General features: G+C 41.5%; 1 protein-coding gene across 5 annotated transcripts in view; it reads left to right on the top strand.

Moving 5' to 3' along the window:
• The window catches only part of Wdr59 (WD repeat domain 59), an 80,784-nt gene that overhangs the window by 45,294 nt on the left and 13,199 nt on the right, over positions 1-22,291 (top strand). For 4 of the 5 annotated variants that reach the window (XR_011372720.1, XR_011372719.1, XR_011372722.1 and 1 more), the window contains 6 exons: positions 541-610; positions 2,770-2,923; positions 7,752-7,808; positions 14,453-14,586; positions 15,947-16,028; positions 21,207-21,319. Coding sequence is in view for 1 of the 5 variants with exons in the window: in XM_070026299.1 (XP_069882400.1) it covers positions 541-610; positions 2,770-2,923; positions 7,752-7,808; positions 14,453-14,586; positions 15,947-16,028; positions 21,207-21,319 (610 nt within the window). In the remaining 4 variants the exon portion in view is untranslated. The remainder of the gene's footprint in view (positions 1-540; positions 611-2,769; positions 2,924-7,751; positions 7,809-14,452; positions 14,587-15,946; positions 16,029-21,206; positions 21,320-22,291) is intronic. The other variant, XR_011372721.1, reaches the window with a different exon arrangement.

Here is a 22,291-nt window from a genome sequence, read left to right as displayed (position 1 = left end):
GGCCACTGTGCCCAGCTATTGATTGAGATGGGGTCTTGGCTTACTTTTCACCTGGGGTAGCTTGTTGTCCTCTCAAATATTTGTCTAAGTAGGTAGGATTGCAAATGTGAGCCACTGTGCATGGCCAGACTTTTGCCTTTTTGACAGAAGTGTGTTATATAGTGCCAAAATTGGTGTCTTTGGGTATATCTTAATCCTTATCAGAACTGAAGTCTTAATTTTTTCATGCTGATGAGCTTGGATTTGAATCTATTCAGAGCCCTGGTTCTTAACAGAGGCTAGATCAACCTGGTAGTGTTATGTAAAGTACCTGTGAAGTCTTTAACATATTTGTCCTGGGCCCTGGAGACTGACTTTTGTCCAGCTTATGCTACATTCCCAGCTACTTCTAGCTTCTTGACACTGATATGTGTGTGTGTGTGTGTGTGTGTGTGTGTGTGTGTGTGTGTGTGTGTGTGCGCGCGCGCGTGTGTGCGTGTGTGCGTGTGTGCGTGTGTGTGTGTGTGTGTGTGTGTGTGTGTGTTCTCTCTCCTTTGTCAGGTTACCTGGTGTATTTCACAAGGCCCATGACAATGCATCGAGCAGTGTCTCCAACAGAACCTACTCCTAGGTGAGTTTGGGAAATGCAGAAAGAAGGAGCATCCACAGGGCCAGAAGGAACAGATGTCTGGGAAGGATTGCTGATCCTGATTTTAGACAATTTGTTTTAGTTCTTCAGTGAACTTGCATTACAAGATTGATTTATAAGAGATCAAAGCTCATTAAGTTGCAGCAAAGCTAAGGTATTTTCCTATAAAGTTACTACCAAAGCACTTGAAGAATTAGCATACAAGAATTGTTGTCAAATAGGCAAATTCAGTTTGAGGTATAACTCAATGGAAGAGCATGTTCCTAGTGTGTTCAAGGCTCCTGGCTTGAGCTCTTAGCACTTGAAAGAAAAATTTGAGGGCACACTGAACTCAGGTCCTTACATTCATTCAGCGAATTTGCTTGGCTGGTGCTCTACCATTTAAGTCATGTTTCGGGCTTGACTTTTTGCTGGTTATTTTGGAGATGGAGTCTAGCAGACTTTTTTTCTGTCCAGGTTGGTTTTGAACCTTAATCCACTAGATGTCACCTTCTTAAGTAGTTAGGATTACAGATGTGAGCACCAGTTACAGCTAGCTGTCATTTTTTTTATTTTGGCAATTGCTTTTTAATTTTTTTGTATTGTATCAAAAGAATATTTGCTTATACCAAGGTTTCAAAATTATTGTTCTTTGTTTCTTTTTGAAAGCTTTATAATTTTTAAATTCCTTGTTTAAGGTCTGTGATCCATCACAGATTCATTTTTTTTGAATGTTGTGATCAAAGTTAGTCTTATTTAGTATAAATAAACAGTTCTATAATTTTTTTTAAGTCATGGAGCTTTAACTCAGGGCCTGGGCACTGTCCCTGAGTGCTTTTGCTCAAGGCTAGCACTCTACCACTTTGAGCCACAGTGCCACTTTCAGTTTTTGAGTGCTTAATTGGAGATAAGAGTGTCATGGGAACTTTTCTGCCTGGCCTCGATTCAACTGTGATCCTCAGATCTCAGCCTTCTGAGTAGCTAGGATTACAGATGTAAGCCCCTGGCACCCAGCTCTATAACAGATTTTTGAGGATTTCTTTTTTTTTTGTAAATTTGAATATCAGTTGATGAAATATATATGGTCTATTTCTTGACTCTAGTTTTTCTTTTTTCTTTTTGGTTGCTTGTGCGGCTTTAACCCTGGGTCTGAGCACTGTCCTGAGCTCTTCAGCTCAAGGCTAGCAGTCTACCTTAACACCACTTTCAGTTTTCTGGTGGTTAATTGAAGATTAGAGTCTCACGGACTTTCCTGCCCCAGCTGGCTTTGAACCATGATCCTCAGACCTCAGCCTCCTGAGTAGCTAGGATTACAGGCGTAAGCCAGCAGTGCCCGGTCTCAATAGATACTTTTTTTTTTTTTTTTTTGGGTGGGGGGGGGATCCAGTCGTGGGCCTGAACTCTGGGCCTGGGCACTATCCCTCAGCTCTTCAGCTCAAGGCTAGCACTCTACCACTTGAGCCACAGCGCCACTTCTGGCTTTTTTCTTTTTGCTTATGTGGTGTTGAGGAATCGAACCCAGGGCCTCAAGCATGCAAGGCAAGCGTTCTACCACTGAGCCACCTTCCCAGCCCAATAGATACTTTTAAATTTAAATTGTTCCTAGGTATTTGATGTGTTTTGATGTTATTGTAAATGAAATTTTCTTATTTTCCAAATGTTTGTTTCTGATATATAGGAATACAATAGATTTTTTTTTTGAGGGGGGGGGTCTGGTCTTGGGGCCTGAACTCTGGGCCTGGGCGCTGTCCCTCAGCTCTTCAGCTCAAGGCTAGTGCTCTACCACTTGAGCCACAGCGCCACTTCCAGCTTTTTTCTTTTTGCTTATGTGGTGCTGAGGAATCGAACCCAGGGCCTCAGGCATGCAAGGCAAGTGCTCTACCACTGAGCCACCTTCCCAGCCCCAGGAATACAATAGATTTTTGTCAATTGACCTTGTCTCTAAATTCACTCCTTAGTTTGTAGATGCTTTTCTATATACACAATTATAGAAATATTCTGTGCTGTTGTAGATAAAGCATTTTTCAGGTTGGTTCTTTTTTTAATCTTCCCCTCCCTCACCCAATGTCTTTTCCGCTTGGCTTCATCAAATGCTAGCAGTAGCACTACTTAGGAATATAAAGACTGTAGCCAGTATGGATAATTCTCATTTTCCACTACAGATCTCTCTCAGCCTTGTCTGCTTATCATACTGGCTTGATTGCTCCAATGAAGATCCGCACAGAGGCCCCTGGGAACCTTCGTTTGTATAGTGGGAGCCCTACCCGTAGTGAGAAAGAGCAGGTCTCCATCAGCTCTTTCTACTACAAGGAGCGGGTAAGTGCCAGCGCCAGTACTTTTGATTTCTTACCCCTTCTAGATTTTTGTTCTTGGCCTGCCTGCCTGCCAGTAACTACATTAGTAAGCCCTTTGTAGTCTCTTTCAAAATTAAACCATTGCTTTCTTCCTTTCAGTTAGTTTTAAGCACTAAATTGTGCACGGGAAGAGGGGTTAATTCTTATAGTCCATATCCTTCATTTCCTGTGTAACTTTGTAATTCCCATGTATTGAGTTGATTGCTATATTTTAGGTAGAATAATTTATCTTCAGATGTGCCTTGGTGTTCTGATGTTTGCCAAAAAATGAAAGGATGCTTTTGAAGACTTGAGATCTGGATGTATTTGGAACTTGATAGTTGTGAGAGTTGTGAAGTTTATTTCTAAAAGATTGTCTCTTTTTACTAAGCCTACACTTAAGTACTCATTTGGATGAATCAGTTTATATGAAAATCTCCTGAACTTGTCTTTATGTTACAGGGTTCTTAGGAATTCATTGTCCCTAAGAATTCAGTTCAGGAATTTATTTATTTATTTATTTATTTATTTATTTATTTATTTATTTATTTATTTTTGGGTCCGGTCGTGGGGCCTGATCTCTGGGCCTGGACGCTGTCCCTCAGCTCTTCAGCTCAAGGCTAGCGCTCTACCACTTGAGCCATAGCGCCACTTTCCGGCTTTTTTCTTTTTGCTTATGTGGTGCTGAGGAATCGAACCCAGGGCCTCGAGCATGCAAGGCAAGCGCTCTACCACTGAGCCACCTTCCCAGCCCAGTTCAGGAATTTATTGTTCCTAAAGAAGTTATCATTAAGCAGGTAGACACTTTTTTTTTTTTTTTTGGTTGGTTGTTCGGCCTGAACTCTGGGCCTGCACGCTGTCCCTCAGCCCTTCAGCTCAAGGCTAGCACTCTACCACTTGACCCATAGCACTATTTCCAGCTTATGTGGTGCTGAGGAATCGAACCGAGGGCCTCATGCATGCAAGGCAAGTGCTCTACCACTGAGCCACCTTCCTAGTCCTAAGCTGGTAGACACTTTTGGGAATGGCAATGTAGACATAACTGATAGAGTGCAGGAATAATGGGAATCTCCCATCTTGCCAGCTTGAGAATCTGATCTAAACATGTTATAACTGATAGGTTTTAAATAGTTCCCACTTAGTCTTTGTCAGTTCTTTATTCTTCTTACCCCCTAAGTGGACTGATTGGAATTAAAATTTATTTTTAATTGAATTATTTTAAATAACTATTTCACTCAAGTATTGGAGGTGTCTTTACTTCGATTGCAACATAGTGTTTACCTTTGGCTTACACTGATAACTGACCAGCTCTGACTTGGTCTTATCTTGGGACTGAATGTGACCAAAATGAAGGACAGCAAATGATATTTGGGACTGGACCAGCCTTAGGCAAAGCCATTCCATTAAGAAGGGAAAATGACTTTCTGTTGCTTCCTGGTCTCCTTCCATAGTCCCTTGCCTTGTATCTCTGATGGAGTTTTGCCCCATTGGCTGCCAAGGACATCCTTGGGACACATACCAAACTATATTCCTCCCAAGTCTTCTATGTTCAAAATATTAGCTCTTTTGTCTTTTTCTTTTCTTTCCTCCCCCCCCCCCCCCAGTCCTGGGGCTTGAACTCTGGGCCTGGGCACTGTCCTTGAGCTTCTTTTTTTGTTCAAGGTTAGCACTCTACCACTTGAGCCACAGTGCCAATTCTGGCTTTTGTTGTTGTTGTTGTTGTTGGTCATGGGACTTGAACTCTGGGCCTGGGCACTTCCCTCAGCTCATCAGCTGAAGGTGAGTGCTCTACCACTTGAGCCATAGAGCCACTTCCAGTTTTCTGGTGGTTAATTGGAGATAAGAGTCTCATGGATTTTCTTGCCCAGCTTGGCTTTGAACTGCGATCCTCAAATCTCAGCTCCTGAGTAGCAAGGATTCCAAGCATGAGCCACCAGCACTGGCTACTTCTGTTTTTTTCTACTTGTTTGGTACTGAGGACTCGAACCCAGGGCTTCATGCATGCTAGGCAAGCACTCTACCACTAAGCCACATTCTCAGCCCATTTTTTGGTTTCTTTTTTTTTTTGCCAGTCCTGGGGCTTGAACTCAGGGCCTGAGTACTGTCCCTGAGCTTCTTTTGCTCAAGGCTAGTACTCTACCACTTGCCACAGTGCCACTTCTGGCTTTTTCTGTTTATATGGTTCTGAGGAATTGAACTCAGGGCTTCATGCATGCTAGGCAAGCACTCTTCCACTAAGCCATATTCCAAGCCCTCTTTTGTCTTTTTCTACAGGCTAGCAAGTAACCAGACAGATGATTTTATATTAGTGGGAACTAAGGCATTTGTGGCCTAACTCAAATAAACTCATATTTGCATAAATGTGAGAATTTCTTTTAGCATCTGGGCCACGTTGAGGAGATGTTTAAGTCAGAGGCAATTCTGAATACCCATTCCATTCATAGCCTATCCTTTGCATGCTTGGGCTCAGATGGGACAGAGTAGGTTGACCAGCACTTTTGATAATGTGGTCATGTAAAGCCTGTCTGTAGAAAAAGTAACTCCAGTTTGAAGATGGAATGATGTCTCCTAATGCAAAAGCAGTGGGGAAGCCTACATTCATTATTTGTGATGGTCCAGCCCCTTTTACTAGCAATATAATCATCATAATAAGGCACTAGGAGAACTTGGCTAATTAACTGCTAGCACATGGTATCTGCTCACGCGTGGAAGATGGAATGTAATATTTCAGTTTGGGATAGTTACTACTACACTGCTTCTCCTCAGAAAATGGGCTATTTTAATATCCTAGTCTGACATAGGAAGTGGTCTTTTAAGTTTTATTTTAAATAGTCACCAAATAAAATGGAAGAATACATTATACTCTCATATGAAAATTCTGTACTGATGTATAACATATGTAGTTTTCAAATCATTAGCATATGGTTCAGTGAATTAACAGTCTCCCAGGTCAAGACCTAGAACATTGCAAGACTCTCACAAGCCCTGGGGAAAGGAAGACACATTTTAATGGATGACATATAATAATCATTAGGTTTTCATATGAAATTACTGATAATTGATTTTCATCTAAAAGTTTCATGTGTTTTTGTGTATTAGCTTCAAAAAAAATAAAAGGGAATAAGTTAATTTGTGATGAACTTGAATAAATGTATCTCCTTGAAGCTTGTTCATTTAAATACTGCCATTAATATCATAGACAGGCTGCCTTATCTTTCTCATCGAGTGTAATACTCCTTGACTATTTTTGAGCCCTTGAGAGTCTAGTTTCACTTGTCAGATGATATCACCTTATTACTTTTCATCTGGAAATGTTTCCAGCTTAAATTTTTTGGTGCCCCAGTTTTTTTCCTACATATTTTCATTCCCTTTTTTTTTTTTTTTTTTTTTTTTTTTTTTTTTTTTTTGTCGGTCATGGGGCTTGAACTCTGGGCCTGGGTGCTGTCCCTCAGCTCTTCAGCTCAAGGCGAGCGCTCTACCACTTGAGCTACAGCGCCACTTCCGGTTTTCTGGTGGTTTATTGGAGATAGGAGTCTCACGGTCTCTCCTGCCCGGGCTGGCTTTGAACCGCGATCCTCAGATCTCAGCCTCCTGAGTAGCTAGGATTACAGGCGTGAGCCACCAGCGCCCGGCTTCATTCCCTTTTAGATCTCTTCCCATGAGAGGTTTAAATGAGGAAGAATGTAGTAGAATGTGCCAGCATAAAGCCTTTCAATGAAGGAATTACAGGATATTTTTTTGAGATTACAGAACATCTTTATAGATCCGTTAGGTGACTATTCTTTGTTTTTCTTGTGCCTTTAACCTGTCTACTTAGGTCAAATTGTTATATTTACCCAGTGTTCTCCAGATAGAATTCCAAAGTTTGCTCCTAAAATTTTGAGTATGCAAGAGACCTCAAAACCTACCAAATCTCATAGAAGTAAAAAAACATAGAGATGCTAACACTAATGAAATTGGAAATACATCAACTACTAATAGCTGATGAAACATCATTTATTCCTAGGATAAGCCAGCATTCCCACAACTTATAAAAATTAGGCATTGCCCTTAAAAAAAGATCTCATCTTTGCTTTAGTTTATGTTAATTACTAAAAGAGCAAATAACTGGTGAGATCTTTAAGTTTAGTAGAATCACATCTGATCTCCATAATCAGTGGGGTATGTTTCCAGTTCCATGCTAGATGCTCTTGCTGTTAGCAAGGGGACACTCAAGAACATTCTTCCTCAGCTCAGCTCTCTTCTCCCCTCCCCTCAATTCTCCAGGATTCCCTCTCTACCCCCGACCCTGCATTGCTCTGAAAATAGTCGTTCAGTCCCAGTGTCAAAATACCAGATTCCCTCATTGCCCCTGCCATTCACACATAGGGTGTTGAGTCCAATAAAGAACTTACTTCCCTTTAGGAGTGAGAACATACTCTCAGTACATGTGAAGCGAAAAGGAGAGAGTGTCTTTGCCTATTCTTTCGCTTGCACCATGATATTAGACCTGTTCGAGTCCCTCTCACCCTGACTATAGTTCCTTTGTCAGAACTGTGTGGGCAGCATCCTGTTATATCCTGGAAGATGACTAAAGAACAATGAAATGGAAGCTGGTCCTGGTGTGTGATAGGTTGGGGGAGGAAAGGGAGTCCAAATATTACTATGCTGCAGTTTAGGTTTTCCAGTCATTCCCCTTTTGTAACATATATATAAATATATTTTAATCCATCAAATGTGAGGAAAGCTTTCATTTTATTCTCTATTTTTCCCCTTTTAATTTTCTTGGTGTTTTTCTTCCCTCCTCCTGGGTGTAACGTTTTCACGCACAGATGTCTCCTCGCTCTGCCCGGCGACGTTGGTCCATACAAGCAATTAACGACTTCCCGGTACTGTGCGCTGTGCAAATGCTCTCCTTAACTAATCCTGTCTCTACCCAAAGGCCCAAGAATAAAATGCCACCTGCCTGGCTTTGAGGAACCCGAAATGACAGGCTGGCTGGTTTTCAGGACCAGCAACAAAAAAAGTTTTGCTTTGTAGTCATGGTGTTTCAAGTGGGTAAACATGGTTGAGGGTCATGAATGGCTTTCTTTACAAATGAAACTAAATATTGGGTTCTTGGAAGAAATCCTGATTAAATGACTTTTAGTTCACCTGATTTCACTTGGAGCACTTGGATAATTCCCATGGTGCTTTTAAAAGCTTACCTGTGGCATGGTGGGGAGCAGAGGAAGATACAAGAGGTTTCCACCATTTAGTCTCTATGTTGATTGTCTTGGTTTAGTTCAGAAAGAAAAGTGCCCACCTGCTTCATTGGCATGATACATGGGAAGTTTCTGGAATAAATATTTTCATTATCATCAATATTTTTGTATTGATACCAAAGCTATGGGATATCCCTTCTTCCTTTCTTTCTTTTCCTAATTCATTCCTATTGGCTACCTTCCCTCTTCTGTCTTCCTCTCCCATCCCTTTCATGTTTCAGTAGAGCCAAGATGACCTCAAGGCAGCCTTGATGCTTTGTAAATTGTGTTGGACATTAAAAAAAAGTCTAGAGGCTTTGCACTGTATAGGCTTTGCCTTCAAACTTAGTTGAATTCAGGAGCCCTCATTATGAGCAGGAACCACTGCTGCCAACAGCTTGCAGGTGGAACCACCAATTTGGCCACCTTCCCTCAAAATGCTGCCTCCAGCCAGTCCAACTGTTGAATTTCTTCTGATTTTCCAGAAGCCCCTGTTTTTGCAGCTCTTTAAATGGGAACTCATTTTGACTCACTGCCCACTGCTGATTATGCATTGTTGATGGGGTTGCTGCAAAGCAGTTGGTGGCTTATTCTTGGGCTGGTTTTACATTTAACCCATTTACTGGCATCGATGTTGCCTCCGATTGTAGCAGTAACACTGGTGGTGCAGTTGTGAGCTGGCTATTGGTTGTCATTCAGTGCCTCCCTTCCTCCTTCCTGCCCATCTTCCCTGTCCTTTTTGCCATAACCCACGAGCACCTTCCTGGGATGTTCACAGGGTTATCTTGGAGCTCGTCATGTAATAATTTGTCTGTCTTGCTTTGCCTCTCTTCCTTTAGTCCCTTTTCATGAAATCTATGGGGAAAGGACATTTTTCTGGTGATGGAGCATTGTAAAGACCTGAGGGAAATGTAGCCTTTTGCCTTCTTGAAGTACCAATTTTACTGCACAGAAAATTATCCACACAAAAGCCTGTCAGAGTGGGACTGAAGCAACGCAAGAAGATTAGGGCTTTTAGATCATGGTTCCTAACCTTGACAGAGTAGCCACACCTTAGCTCTCTAAAACCAAAGGATCCCAAGAGAAATCCAGATGTTGATACCTGACAGTTGCACAGTCAAGAGAGACTCCCCAAATGGCCTGCAAGCTATTAAAGAAAAATCAGTCTTAAGGGAAATGCAGATGGACCAGAAATGCTTTTTATTACCAGATCTTAGGGGAACCCCCCATCCCCCAAAAAATTGTGGAACTTTTGGTTAGGGAGCAGCTGGGATCTAAGGCCACAACTAACATCTGATTTGAAAGGTAGTATATTTTCATTTAGGTAGTTTTGTTATATTTCAATCTCTATAATAATTGGTCATTAGATGGGATTATGGATTAACCCTGTAGCTTGAAGGGGAAATGCTTCATATTTAAACCAACAAACAATTTTTTTAAACCCAACACTGATTTGTAGCCTCTTAAGGATTTTTGACAATATTTTGCAGTTATTTTATACTACACTAAGATGAGAGAGAAGAGAGAGATTGAAATAAGAAGGAAAATAAATTGAAACAAAAGGAAATTGAAACCCCATTGTATAACTACTTTAAGAGAAAGGAAGAGAGAGAGAGAGAGAGAGAGAGAGAGAGAGAGAGAGAGAGACAGAGAGAGAGAGAGAGAGAGAGAGAGAAACTACTTTAAGAGAAAGGAAGAGAGAGAGAGAGAGAGAGAGAGAGAGAGAGAGAGGATTAGTACTGTCCCATAATCCCATAATTGCTTTCACAATGTAACTTTTGGCAGCTAGAGTTAGAGTGATCTCATGTTGCAAAATCTCCTGTAGGCTCAGAGGCAGCTGAGTGAGGTTCCATATAACCCCTCTCTCTCTGTCTCTCTCTCTCTCTGTCTCTCTCTCTCTGTCTCTCTCTCTCTGCCCCCCCCCCATGCTGGTACTAGGACTTGAAAGTAAACCTTGCTTTCTTGTTTAGTTTTGTTGCTCACGGCTGATGCTTTACCACTTGAGCTGTTTAGAACTTTAAAAAATTTTTTTAAATTGTTATTATAAAGGTGACGTACAGAACCGTTACAGTTATATGTCAGGCGAAAAATACATTTCCTTTAGGACAATGTCACCCCTTCCCTCCCTCTACTTTATAACTTTTTGCTGGTTAATTCAAATAGAGTCTCCTGGATTGTCTGCTCAGACTGGGTTTGAATCATGATACTCAGATCTCAGCCTCATGAGTAGCTAGGACTTACAGGCAAGAGTCACCAATGTCCAGCCGTAGAGCATTCCTTATACATTCAGTACAGACTAGACAGAAACTCCTAGAAGCCCAGTGTTTCAAGAAGTCCAAAATACAGACTATGATTTTTCATAATTCAGTGAAGAATAACTTTAAAACATTGTCAAAGACCACTGTCCACATTTTCATCCAATATTTATTGGCAACTCACATTGATTTATTTCTACTGATCTCTGCAAATGGTGGAAGAATCTTAAGACATCTTTTTGGATTCTTGAGTTTTCTTCCATCTGAATGTGCCTGATTTTCACAAATATACAGAAGGAAATTAAACACACGTGTGTGAGTTACATACTCTCAAACATGGCCTGAAAGTAGTGTTAGACTGAAGCAGGCTTGCCCCAAGGAAAGCCACGTGGCTGTAGCTCTGCTGATCATCAGCAAAGAGCCAAACAATTATAATATTTGGCAGAAAGTGACTGAAAAAGTGAGTAATTTCTGGAGAATGATTTGGTGGGGGTAGATATCACTAGAATCTCCTTATGTGCAGAAATGGATCTGCTTAAAAATGGATCAGACTAACAGAGAGACTTAATTTTTTTCTTAATTGAAAAACCACATAAAGTTCTGAAAAGCAAGTTAACAAAAGTGGGTTTAGTAGCCTGTTCAGATCTGAGCTCTTTCTGACTATAACCTTGAATAAGCTTCAGGTCCCTCTTAGGAAACATGAAAGTACTTCAGGGTCTCACAACTGCAGCCCCAACTACCAGCCCCAAGTGGGCTATCCAAACAAGAGATGATACGATTCTAACAGCCACAGACAGAACTATAAATCCTAAGCCAAATATTTATATACTTGGACCTGTTTCATTGTGAATTTCCAAATCAGCTAGTCTACTTGCAAATGAGCACTTCTGGCATATGAGCCTTCATATAATAAATAATGGGCTTTTAGTTAGTCTTAACTTAAAATTCAGGCAATTATGGCTCTCTCCATTGTGTTCTAAAAGCTGGTAGACCCCCCATCGTTCATGAATCTCCATTTGTTTCAGATGTATAGTTTAATGAGCTGCCATGAGTTGCTCCCTTATTCACTGATTTTCATTTTCTCTTTGTAATAAAGAGCCACAGTGACTTCTGGGAACAGTATCTTGAAGACTTCCAGAAAACTAAATTAGATGGATTGTATTTTATTCCATTTAGAATCTTTTTAATGTAGATCATTTTTTTTTCAATATGATACCCTAAATCTCAGTTGAGATGGTCAATTTCACTGTTCACTATCATCGTAGGGTAGTTGTACTCTAATTCACACTCCCTAACCTAGCTCGCGCACAGTGCATGTATGACTACATCTGTCTAATATCAGTTAACATTACTTGGTTCCTGCCCATTCTGACGAGCTGTTTTTTTTTTAATATGTCCTCCCCTTACGTGGACCCAAGTCAGGATGTTTGTAGATAAAAGGATAGTATTTTTTGTTTGCTTGATTTTGTGCCAGTCCTGGGGCTTGAACTCAGAGCCTAGGATCCATCCCTGATCACCTATTTGCTCAAGGCTAGCACTCTCCACTTGACCCACATATCTACTTCTGGCTTTTTTGATAATTTAGTGGAGATATGAGTCTTACAAATAGACTTTTCTGCCAGGTGCTGGTGGCTCATGCCTGTAATCCTAGCTGCTGAAGAGGCTAAGATCTGAGGATCCTGGTTAAGTCCGTGAAACTCTTATCTCCAATTAACCACCAGAAAACAGGAAGTGGTGCTGTGGCTCAAGTGGTAGAGTCTTGCCTTGAGCTGAAGAGCTGAGGGACAGAGCCCAGACCCAGAGTTCAAGCCCCATGACAGACAAAAACAAAAAACAAAAAAAGAACAGACTTTTCTGCCTGGGCTAGCTTTGAACTGTGATCTTCAGATCTCAGCCTCCTTAGTACCTAGGATGAAAGGCATGATTCCCCCCTGTGCCTGGCAAAAGGATAGTGAATATGCACATAATTCTTCTTTAGTAAAGAATCAGGACTGTCATTTTAGCTCTCAGGAAGCTGAGGTGGATGAATATAGGGAGTTTGAGGCTACACAGTGAGTTCAAGGCCAGCCAGTGAGACTGACCTCGGAAAATATATAACAGGAACATGCAGAAGATTGAAGAGTTCCCCCTAATAATAGATTACCCTTCCCCTTGTATTGAAGAATTAGGACCCGTTGCATAAACAAGTAGTAAGTAGCAGTGGAACTGCTTCACAAGATCAAATAGGTTACAGTCCAAATTGTTGGTGCAGCATATGCACTTACAAATTATGATAAATCATTCACAGATACTTTGGCTACACTTCATTTACTGGCCTGGAACTAAATTCAGGTGTCCTGCATTTAGTAAATACTGAGATATATACTAAATCTCTAGAAAGTTACATGCACTGGATGCCCTTGGGATTAGATAAGATATTGTGGTCAGAAATGCCTGGATTTTTATACCTAAAATAATTTACAGGAGCGTATTTATGTGAAAATCACATGTAGAAAATAAATTTGCCCATGAGTAATCTGAATAATGAGCTAATTTAGGTTCCTGAGGGTTTACATACACACATATTGTTAGGTTGCTCTTCCCAGTCTTTGCAGTTTACACCCATGTATTTTTCTTACTGTACCCTCATTGACTTTCTGGTATTGGCCAACAGGATCCATTGTTAGTCACAAGTTATTATTGAGAAGGGAGGAAAAAAGGTGACTATCATGAGATTAAATCACCAGCAAATGATTAAACTTTCCCAGAGTCATACTGAACCAGTATATGTGGTAATAAGACCTTGGTTTGGCTGGGTACCAGTGGCTCATGCCTGTAATCCTAGCTACTCAGGAGGCTGAGATCTGAGGATGATGGTTCAAAGCCAGCTCAGGCAGGAAAGTCCATGAGACTCTTATCTCCAATAAACCACTAGAAAACTGAAGTGGTGTTGTGGCTCAAGCGGTAGAATGCTCGCCTTGAGTTGAAGAGCACAAGGACAGCGGCCAAGCCCAGAGGTCAAGCCCCATGAATGACCAAAAAAAAAAGAAAGAAAGAAAGAAAGAAAGTCGGGAGTGGTGCTGTAGCTCAAGTGGAGTGCTTGCCTTGAACTGAAGAGCGCAGGGACAGCGCCCAAGCCCAGAGTTCAAGCCCCACGACCAACCAAAAAAAAAAAAAAATGACCTTGGTTTTCTGACTCCAAACTGTAGCTCCTTTTCACCTGCTCCTTATACCTGGCTTGTTAGTTTCCTTAGCTGAGTCATTTTGGTTAACTCTTTTAACTTTTGGAAATAAAATAGAATATTTGCTCCATTGGCTGGTTGCCATTTTGAAGGTAGCAGAGTCTGGTAATTCTCATTTTCCAGAACATTTCCCATTATACATGCATAGACTCCTCATATAGAGAGCTACTTACAGTGACAGATCTGGGGAACTGGGCTATGTTCATGCTCGCCATGTCCACTACCCAATCCCCTGACTTGAATATCTTGGACCTTTTGAAGGGATCGATGTGTAGAAATAATTCAGGTCTTCTAGAAAAGAGTAGAAACTCTCCTAGAGCTTCCAGGCTTCTCTTCCTCCATAGATTAATGTTGGCAGAGCCTGTGCCGGTGTGTCTGAGCTAAATATCCCACAGATCCTGTTGAAACTGTCTGAGAAGAGAAAACTGGTTTCAGGCAAGACCTTTGAACCTAGTACTAAACTCCAACCTTAAAATTGGTTCTTCTCCCACATTTTGGGAGTCTTTACTAACTCCTTGAACTGCTATTTTAAAATTAATTAATTCTGGCTTCCTAGTTTCCATTTGTGAACACCTGCAGAATGTATGTAGCCCTGCCACAGGTGCTTGTCTTTCTGTTAGGATTTTGGATCAAGAGCTCAGTGTCCTTTGTCATCCTTTTATTTCCTATTGATGCTGATTCATGTAATTGTGGGCATGATGTAATTTACAGTTTCTGCAAATGACTAATGACCCAAATATGCTGTTGTGCTCTGCAACTGTATGTTTCTGCTTTTCCAAGTCCTATTGGTTATATCTTGCCATCTTCTCCCTAGAAATCAAGGAGGTGGAAGAGTAAGCGTGAGGGCTCAGACTCTGGCAATCGGCCCATCAAAGCTGCTGGGAAGGTTATCATCCAGGATGTTTCTTGCCTTCTTCCTGTTCACAAATCACTGGGAGAATTGTACATGTAAGTTCAAGATTTCAAGTATGCTGTGCTTATCACTTTGGCAAATCGTGTGTGTGTGTGTGTGTGTGTGTGTGTGTGTGTGTGTGTTGTGTGTTTAAAAGCTTTGGAAGTTGTCTTCAAAAGCAATTTTAGGAGAAGCTCAGTATATTAGCCTTCTGTTGTTGTATAGCATATTACCACAAACTCAGCAGCTTCAGGTAGTATACATGTATTGCCTTGCAGTTGTCATAGGTCAGGAGTCTGGGCCTGGCTTTGCTGGGTTGTTGCTCAGAGTCTCGCCCAGCTAAAATCCTGTAGGCCCCATAGTGATCTACTCTGATGTTCAAGGTCTTTGTCCAGGTTCATTCAGTTATTAACAGAATTCAAACCCTTCTGGACTAAAGAACACTTAAGTGAATTTCATCTTCTTTAACACTAGTATAGTGGCTTGCTTAGCCGTTAGCTTTTTTTTTTTTTTTTTCAGTCCTGGGGCTTGCACTTAGGGCCTGGGCACTGTCCCTGAGCTGCTTTTGTTCAAGTCTAGTGCTCTACCACTTGAGTACCATTACTGGCTTTTTCTGTTTATGCGGTACTGAGGAATTGAACCTAGGGCTTTGTGCATGCTAGGCAAGCACTCTACCACTAAGCCACATTCCCAGCGCCCTACCCCTGCCCCCATTACCTCTTTTAAGGCCCTACCTAATTAGATCAGGCCCACTCATGGTAATCTGACTCTTGACAGAGTCTAGGATTTAGTAACATAATCCAGTGGTGATATTCCATTAGTGCTGCCCATATTCAAAAGGAAGAGATTATTCAATGTGTGTACAGCAGGGGGCAGGAGTCTTTGGGGACTTCCCTTGAATTCTGCTCCCACACTCAATATAGAAAGCAGATAAAAGCAGAGCTACTTTGACTGAAGGGAAGTGTGAGGTGAGTGATCAGTCTGCAGAGGCCAACCTGTGGTTCCTTCCTGAGCTTCAACACTTAACAAATGTCTTTTCTGTAGCACACATACAGCATAATATCCTATGTACAAATTACAGTGTTGTATATTTAAATCCCATTAGCCTTGGGAACTCCACAGAAAAGCTAGTTGGTGAATTAATGTTTGAGGACAGCTTCCTTTCATGGCTTCAAAGCTGTTAACAATTTTACCTTCCCCTAACAAGAACTCACAGCTCAATGAACATCAGCTCCAGTTTACTTCCTCCCTACCCTATCAGATAGAAGGGAGCTTCACGCCAACATAAAGTAAAACATCTTCAGTGACACCCAAGGGGAAGTTCCTCCTACTCTGTTAAGCCAGGAGACATAGTCTATTAAATCTAGGAAGTTAGACTAGAAAGTAACTTTTTTATTCTTAAATTTTTTTTTTCAGATTGAATGTGAATGATATTCAGGAAACATGCCAGAAGAATGCCACTTCAGCCATGCTTGTTGGAAGGAAGGATCTTGTCCAGGTATTAAAAATCCTTATTGGTGGAACTTGTTTTGTTTTGTTTTTGGTCGGTTGTGGGGCTTGAACTCCGGGCGATGTCCCTCGGCTCTTTAACTCTAGTGCTATACCATTTGAGCCACAGTGCCACTTCCAGTTTTCTGAGTAGTTTATTGGAGATAAGAGTGTTAAGGCTGTCCAGGTGAACAGGGATATTCAAATCTCAGACTCCTGAGTAGCTAGGAATGCAGACATAAGCCACCTGTGCCTGGCTGAACTTAAATTTTTTTTTTTATTGTAAAGATGCTGTACAGAGGGGTTACAGTTACATGAGTAAGGTAATGAGTACATTTCTTATCGAGCATTGTCACTCCCTTCTTTGTTTTTCTCCTACTATCCCTTCCCTCCCTCACCTTCCTCTCTCTCTTCCCCCCACCCTGAAGTTTTAAAATTCATTTCCAACATAGGGTCTTGTGAGTCTCATTGTTGCAGTGGGTCATCCTGAACTTGGATTTTTTTTTTTGTCGGTTGTGGAGCCTGAACTTTGGGCCAGGGCGCTCTACCACTTGAGCCACAGTACCACTTCCAGCTTTTTCTGCTTATGTAGTGCTAAGAAATCAAACCCAGGGCCTCATGCACTCAAGGCAAGCACTCTACCACTGAGCACCTTCCCAGCCCCTAAACTTGAAATTTTTGACAGCAGATTTTCATTTGATAGTTGTAGGTTAGTGACTCCTATTTTCCAGTTCTTTTCCTTTTTTTTTTTTTGAATCAATTTTTTTAGGGCTATAGCAGCTTCTTAAATCCCCTAGATGTTTTTCTTACTAGTGCTCAGTTGGGGAGACCCTAAAGAATTTACTGAATATTTTAACTTCATCTCTTTTCTTTTCCAATACTACACTGAGTATTGCATACCTAAATTGCTGCATCTATGTCTTTACTATTTTTGCCCTCAAATCCTTTTTTCTTTTTCTTTAAAATAACTTTATTGTTGTTGTTGTTTGTTTGTTTGTTTTGTCGGTCATGGTACTTAAACTCTGGGCCTGGGTGCTGTCCTCAGCTCTTCAGCTCAAGGCTAGTGCTCTACCATTGAGCCACAGTTCTAGCACTTGAGCCATAGTTCCACTTCTGGTTTTCTGAGTGGTTTATTGGAAATAAGAGTCTCACAGCTGGGCTGGCTTTGAACCAGGAGCCTCAGATCTCCTTCCTGAGTAGCTAGGATTACAGGCATAAGCCACCTGGTCCCAGCTTGTTTGTTTGTTTTTGTTGTTGTGGGACTGGAACTCAGGGCTTGGGCACTGTCCCTGAGCCTGTTTGTGCCCAAGGCTAGTGCTATACCACTTGAGCCACAGCACCATTTCCTCTTTAACTTTGAAACATGTCGTTCCCCCTCACCCCACCCCGGTCAGTCATGGGGCTTGAACTCTGGGCTTGGGCACTGTCCCTGTGCTCTTCAGCTCAAGGAGAGCGTTCTACCACTTGAGCCACAATGCCTCTTCGAGTTTTCTAATGGTTTATTAGAGATAAGAATCTCACGGACTTTCCTGCCTGGGCTGGCTTTGAACCGCAATCCTCAGATCTCAGCCTCCTAAGTAGCTAGGATTATAGGTGTGAGCCACCAGCACCCAGCTTTGAAAACATGTTTTGTCTCACAAAATTTTCCAAAAAGGTGTTCCTTTATGTAGAATTGTTCAGCTTAAAAAATAATGATTTAGCTTTACAAAACTGTAAATTTCCTTCATCTTTGCAGGAGTACCTAAGTGTATAAGCAAGCTGCTCCTTCCTGTTTGTTTTTTTTTTTTTTTTGTTGGTCGTGGAGCCTGAACTCTGGGCCTGGGCACTGTCCCTCAGCTCTTCAGCTCAAGGCTAGCACTCTACCACTTGAACCACAATGCCACTTCTGGCTTTTTCTGCTTAGGTGGTGCTGAGAAATCGAATCCAGGGCCTTATGCATGCAAGGCAAGAACTCTACCACGGAACCACCTTCCCAGCCCCTCCTTCCTGTTGTTTTAAAACAGTTTTATTGAAACATGGTCTGCATACCATGCAATTTACCCACTTAAAACATTCCAGTTGGTGGGTTTTAGTGTATGCAGTTATGCAACCATCACCACAGCTTTAGAATATTTTTATGGCCCTAAAAAGAAAGCCCAGGCCCCTTAACTGTCACCTTTCAATTCCTTGTATGCCTTCCTATCCTTCTCAGCAACATGTACCCATTAATTTACTTTCTGTCTCAATTGTACCCTGATTCTTTATTGTGAAAATTAGGATGAAAATTACTAGTGCTTGTCCTATCAGCTCAATATTCTTCCTTATCACTCTCCAAATGAGTCAATTCTAAGCCCTTTCCTTGATTTTTACTGATTTAAAAAGTCCCTGGTTTCCATTTATATTCTAATAAATACCATCAAGTCTCTGCCTGAAAGCCTTTTAAGAGAAATTTAGTTATGGGTTTAATCTACTTCTGTAAAGCAACAGGTACCTTGATTTTATTAACAATAAGAAGTCAACATGGCATAGTTGAAATCATAGGATTTACAACAGGAGGCTTGGGTCTAGCTTGGCTTTGTACCAGAGTAAACTCAGGCAGGTTATCCCTGATTCTTAGTCTTTGAGTGTGTTTGTAAAGTGAGAACTTGAAGAATAATTTCCTCACAGAGTTGGTGAGAAGATTAGTGAATGCTGTATACTGAGGCCATGATTTTCATGTTCTGAAAAAACATGCAGCAAAAAGTATTTCTGAATTCATTCATTTTTATGCTGAACTCAGAGCCTAGTCACTGTCCCTTTTTTGTTCAAACTAGTGCTTTATTACTTGAGCCACAGCTCTATTTCCAGCTGTTTTGGTAGTTTAGTGGAGATAAAGGAGTCTCACAGACTTTCCTGCCCAAGCAGGAAAGTTTTTTGAATCTCAATCTTCAGATCTCAGCCTCCTGAGTAGCTAAGATTGTAAGCCTCCAGTGCCCTTCTGATTCTTAATTTTTTCTTCAGTATTTTTCTGGTGCTGTTGACTCAAGTGGTAAAACACTTGCCTTGAACTGAAGAGCTGAGGGACAGCGCGAAGGCCCAGAGTTCAAGCCCCATGACCAACAACAACAACAAAAAAAAAAGGACAGATAAATCAGTAACAAAGCTTTAATATTTTTTTTATGTCCCTGTTGAAGATACTGTGTTTACTACTTTGTAATAGCTGAAGTAATAAATGTAAAGTGTCATTCTGCTGAAGGCATTTAGGAAATCTGTATTTCGAAATAGCGAGGCCAAGTTGTTAGCCAGGGTAGAAAATCTGTTTTTTCCTAGGAAGTCACTGACGTCTTTTAGCAACTAGTCAGGTGGTCCTTGTGTGTAATATTGGTGCCCGGACTGACTGCATGTCTCATGTTTTTCTTTTTGTCAGCATTTTTGTTTATTCCTTCCTTTTAAATTATAAACTTTTTGTTGTTATTCCTGGGGCTTGAATGCAGGGCGCAGGCTCTGTCCTTGAGCTCTTTGACTCAAGGCTACCATTCTGCCACTTTGAGCCACTGCTCTACTTCCAGTTTTCTGGTGGTTAATTGGAGATAAGAGTCTCATGGACTTTCCTGCCTGGGCTGGTCCTGAACCACAATCCTTAGATCTCAGCCTCTTGAATAACTAGGATTGCTGGTATGAGCCACCAATGCCTGATTGAATTATAAACTTTCCTATTCAAAGTTTATGCCTTTGTCCTTTTGTACTTCTCATAGTCTAAAGTAGTCTTTACCAGTTGATGGGTAGACAATGATGTGTTGCTACAAGTGAAAGATTTTTTTCCCCCAAAAGTACTATTTAGTTTTTAGAAGCATCAAGGGAACGGGGACTTTGTTATGACAAGGTATATATAACTTATGGCTTGGATTTATTAGACGCTTAAGGGACATTGCCTTTGGCTGGTGATTCCAAGTCCCAGATTCAAGTTTAGAGGTGTTTCTCAGGTTTACTCTGAACAAAAACAAAGCCAAGTCTGTCTAGTCTTGGCCTATTCTGCTACAGCTTCAGAGATTATACTAAAATGTCCATAATGAAGGCAACAAAGACTTTCATTATTTGGATAAAGGAGAACATACATTTTTTTTTTGGCCAGACCTGGGGCTTAAACTCAGAGCATGGGCACTGTCCCTGAGCTTCTTTTGCTCAAGGGTAACGCTCTACTGCTAGAGCCACAGCACCACTTCTGGCTTTTTCTGTGTATATGGTGTTGAGGAATTGAACCCAGGGCTTAATGCATGCTAGGCAAGCACTCTACCACTAAGCCACATTCCCAGCCCAGGAAAACAAATCTTAAATGATACACAGGATGTGCTTTTTTGCTCCCTGCCAACTCAGTCACTAATGAAGGATCAGAGAAAGTTACATATTAGTGTTTAAATAGTTGACCCCTTTCTCTGAATGTGTGTGTGTGTGTCTTTCTGTATCTCTCCCTCTCCCCCTCCCCTCTTTCTTTCCCCTCCCTCCCCCCTCCCTCTCCCCCCCCCTTTGTTTTGGTCAGTCATAGGGCTTGAACTCTGGGCCTGGGTGCTGTCCCTCAGCTCTTCAGCTTAAGGTTAGTGTTCTACCACTTGAGCCACAGTGCCACTACTGGTTTTCTGGTGCTTAATTGGAGATATGAGTCTCACAGACTTTGCTGCCTGGGCCGGCTTTGAACTGCAATCCTCAGATCTCAGCCTCTGAGTAGCTAGGTTTACAGGCGTGAGCCACCAGTGCCCGGCCTCTTATCTTTTTTTTTTGAGACAGATTCTTGCTGGGCTAGCCTTGAACTCATAATCCTCCTGCTTCACCTCAAGTACTGCTGGGATTATTTACAGGCCTTTGCCACCATTCCTGGCTTTGTTATTATTGTTATCATTATCGGTATTACTAGTGGTATTGGGGTTAGAATTCATGGCCTTGCATTTGCTAAGCAGGTACTCTACCATTTAAGCCTGTCCCCAGGCCATTGCCTTATTAGTGAAAGTTTTAAAGCTAGTGTTTCCCAAGCAATATAGTGTACACAGAGTTGCTTAAGATTTTGTTAAAATGTGAATTCTGTTTCAGTAGGGCTGAATGGGTCTCAAGTTTTGCAGGGACCTAGCTGTTATTGCCCTAGAGTGGGCAAGGCTTTAGGCTGTAGATAGAGGAAAGTGGAGATTCCTTTGTGATCCTCCCTAGTTTGAGTTTGACTCTCTCTTTTTGATCTGTCCAGGTTTGGTCACTGGCTACAGTAGCTACAGATCTTTGCCTTGGTCCGAAGTCTGACCCAGATTTGGAAACACCCTGGGCTCGACATCCATTTGGACGACAGCTGCTGGAATCCCTGTAGGTTTTGGGAGCTAAAAGTGAGAAAAATGAGTGATGTCCATTTTAGGTCTGGAAACACTTTAAATGTTACTGCTTTAGAGCAAGGTGCAAAAGCTAGAGGGATGAAGGGAAGGAGTGTGCCATTTCCTTTTAGCACTGGCTTAACTCTTGTGCAGGATACATTTTTTATAGCTCAAGGCCTTTATTTGTCATCTATAAGAAGAGTTTGAGACCCTTAAGTGAGAGTCATGCTTCTGTCTGTTAAGTCACACCAGTTTATATATGGGCCTTTGAGCTCTGGAATGGTAAATTTCTACCTGATGCTCTGGGATTGGTCTCTGGGAACAGACAGAGAATTGTGTGTTGTTCACATTCTTCCTCTCAATACCAAGATGACTTCACTATTAGGCAACTCATGAAGATAATTGTAGTTGTATTTCATTTGCTGCACTGAAATTTGGCAAGTAAAATTATGCAAAATGATTTACCACCAAGTAAGACCACTTGAATCTTCATCACACTTGAGTGTCAGGGTCTGGGCAGGAAACTCCACTTCATTCAGGATGAAGTGTTTGCTTTCCTTACTTTCCAGTTCTGGAAAACCTGTTTGTCTTCCTGTTACCTTACCCTTAACACAGGGGGTTACAGTGCTTGTTTTGCCTACTTCATATAGGGCCTTGATAGCACAGTCAGCTTAAAACAGTTACAAAATCTTAGACGCTGAGTGTAGAATTATTCCATCTCCAAGGAATAACACCAATCCCTAACTCACATTCTAGCATAGTGTTCTTGAAAGACTAAAGGTAAACCTATTCTTTGTCCTTCTTATGTAAATAGCCCACACTTGTAATTCTGCAGGCAGTGGCTTGTCCACGTGTTCTCTGAGCACCTCCCGTAGCTTTAGATTAGATGAGAGACATATGTGAGAACTGCACTGGGAGTGAGAGACTGAGATCATGGACTGCTTCTCTCAGATGATGGGTTGGTCTG

This window comes from Dipodomys merriami, unplaced genomic scaffold (assembly GCF_024711535.1).
Source record: "Dipodomys merriami isolate MVZ:Mamm:240054 unplaced genomic scaffold, mDipMer1.0.p SCAF_176, whole genome shotgun sequence".
Lineage (NCBI taxonomy): Eukaryota > Metazoa > Chordata > Mammalia > Rodentia > Heteromyidae > Dipodomys > Dipodomys merriami.
This window is presented reverse-complemented; position numbering and strand designations above follow the sequence as displayed.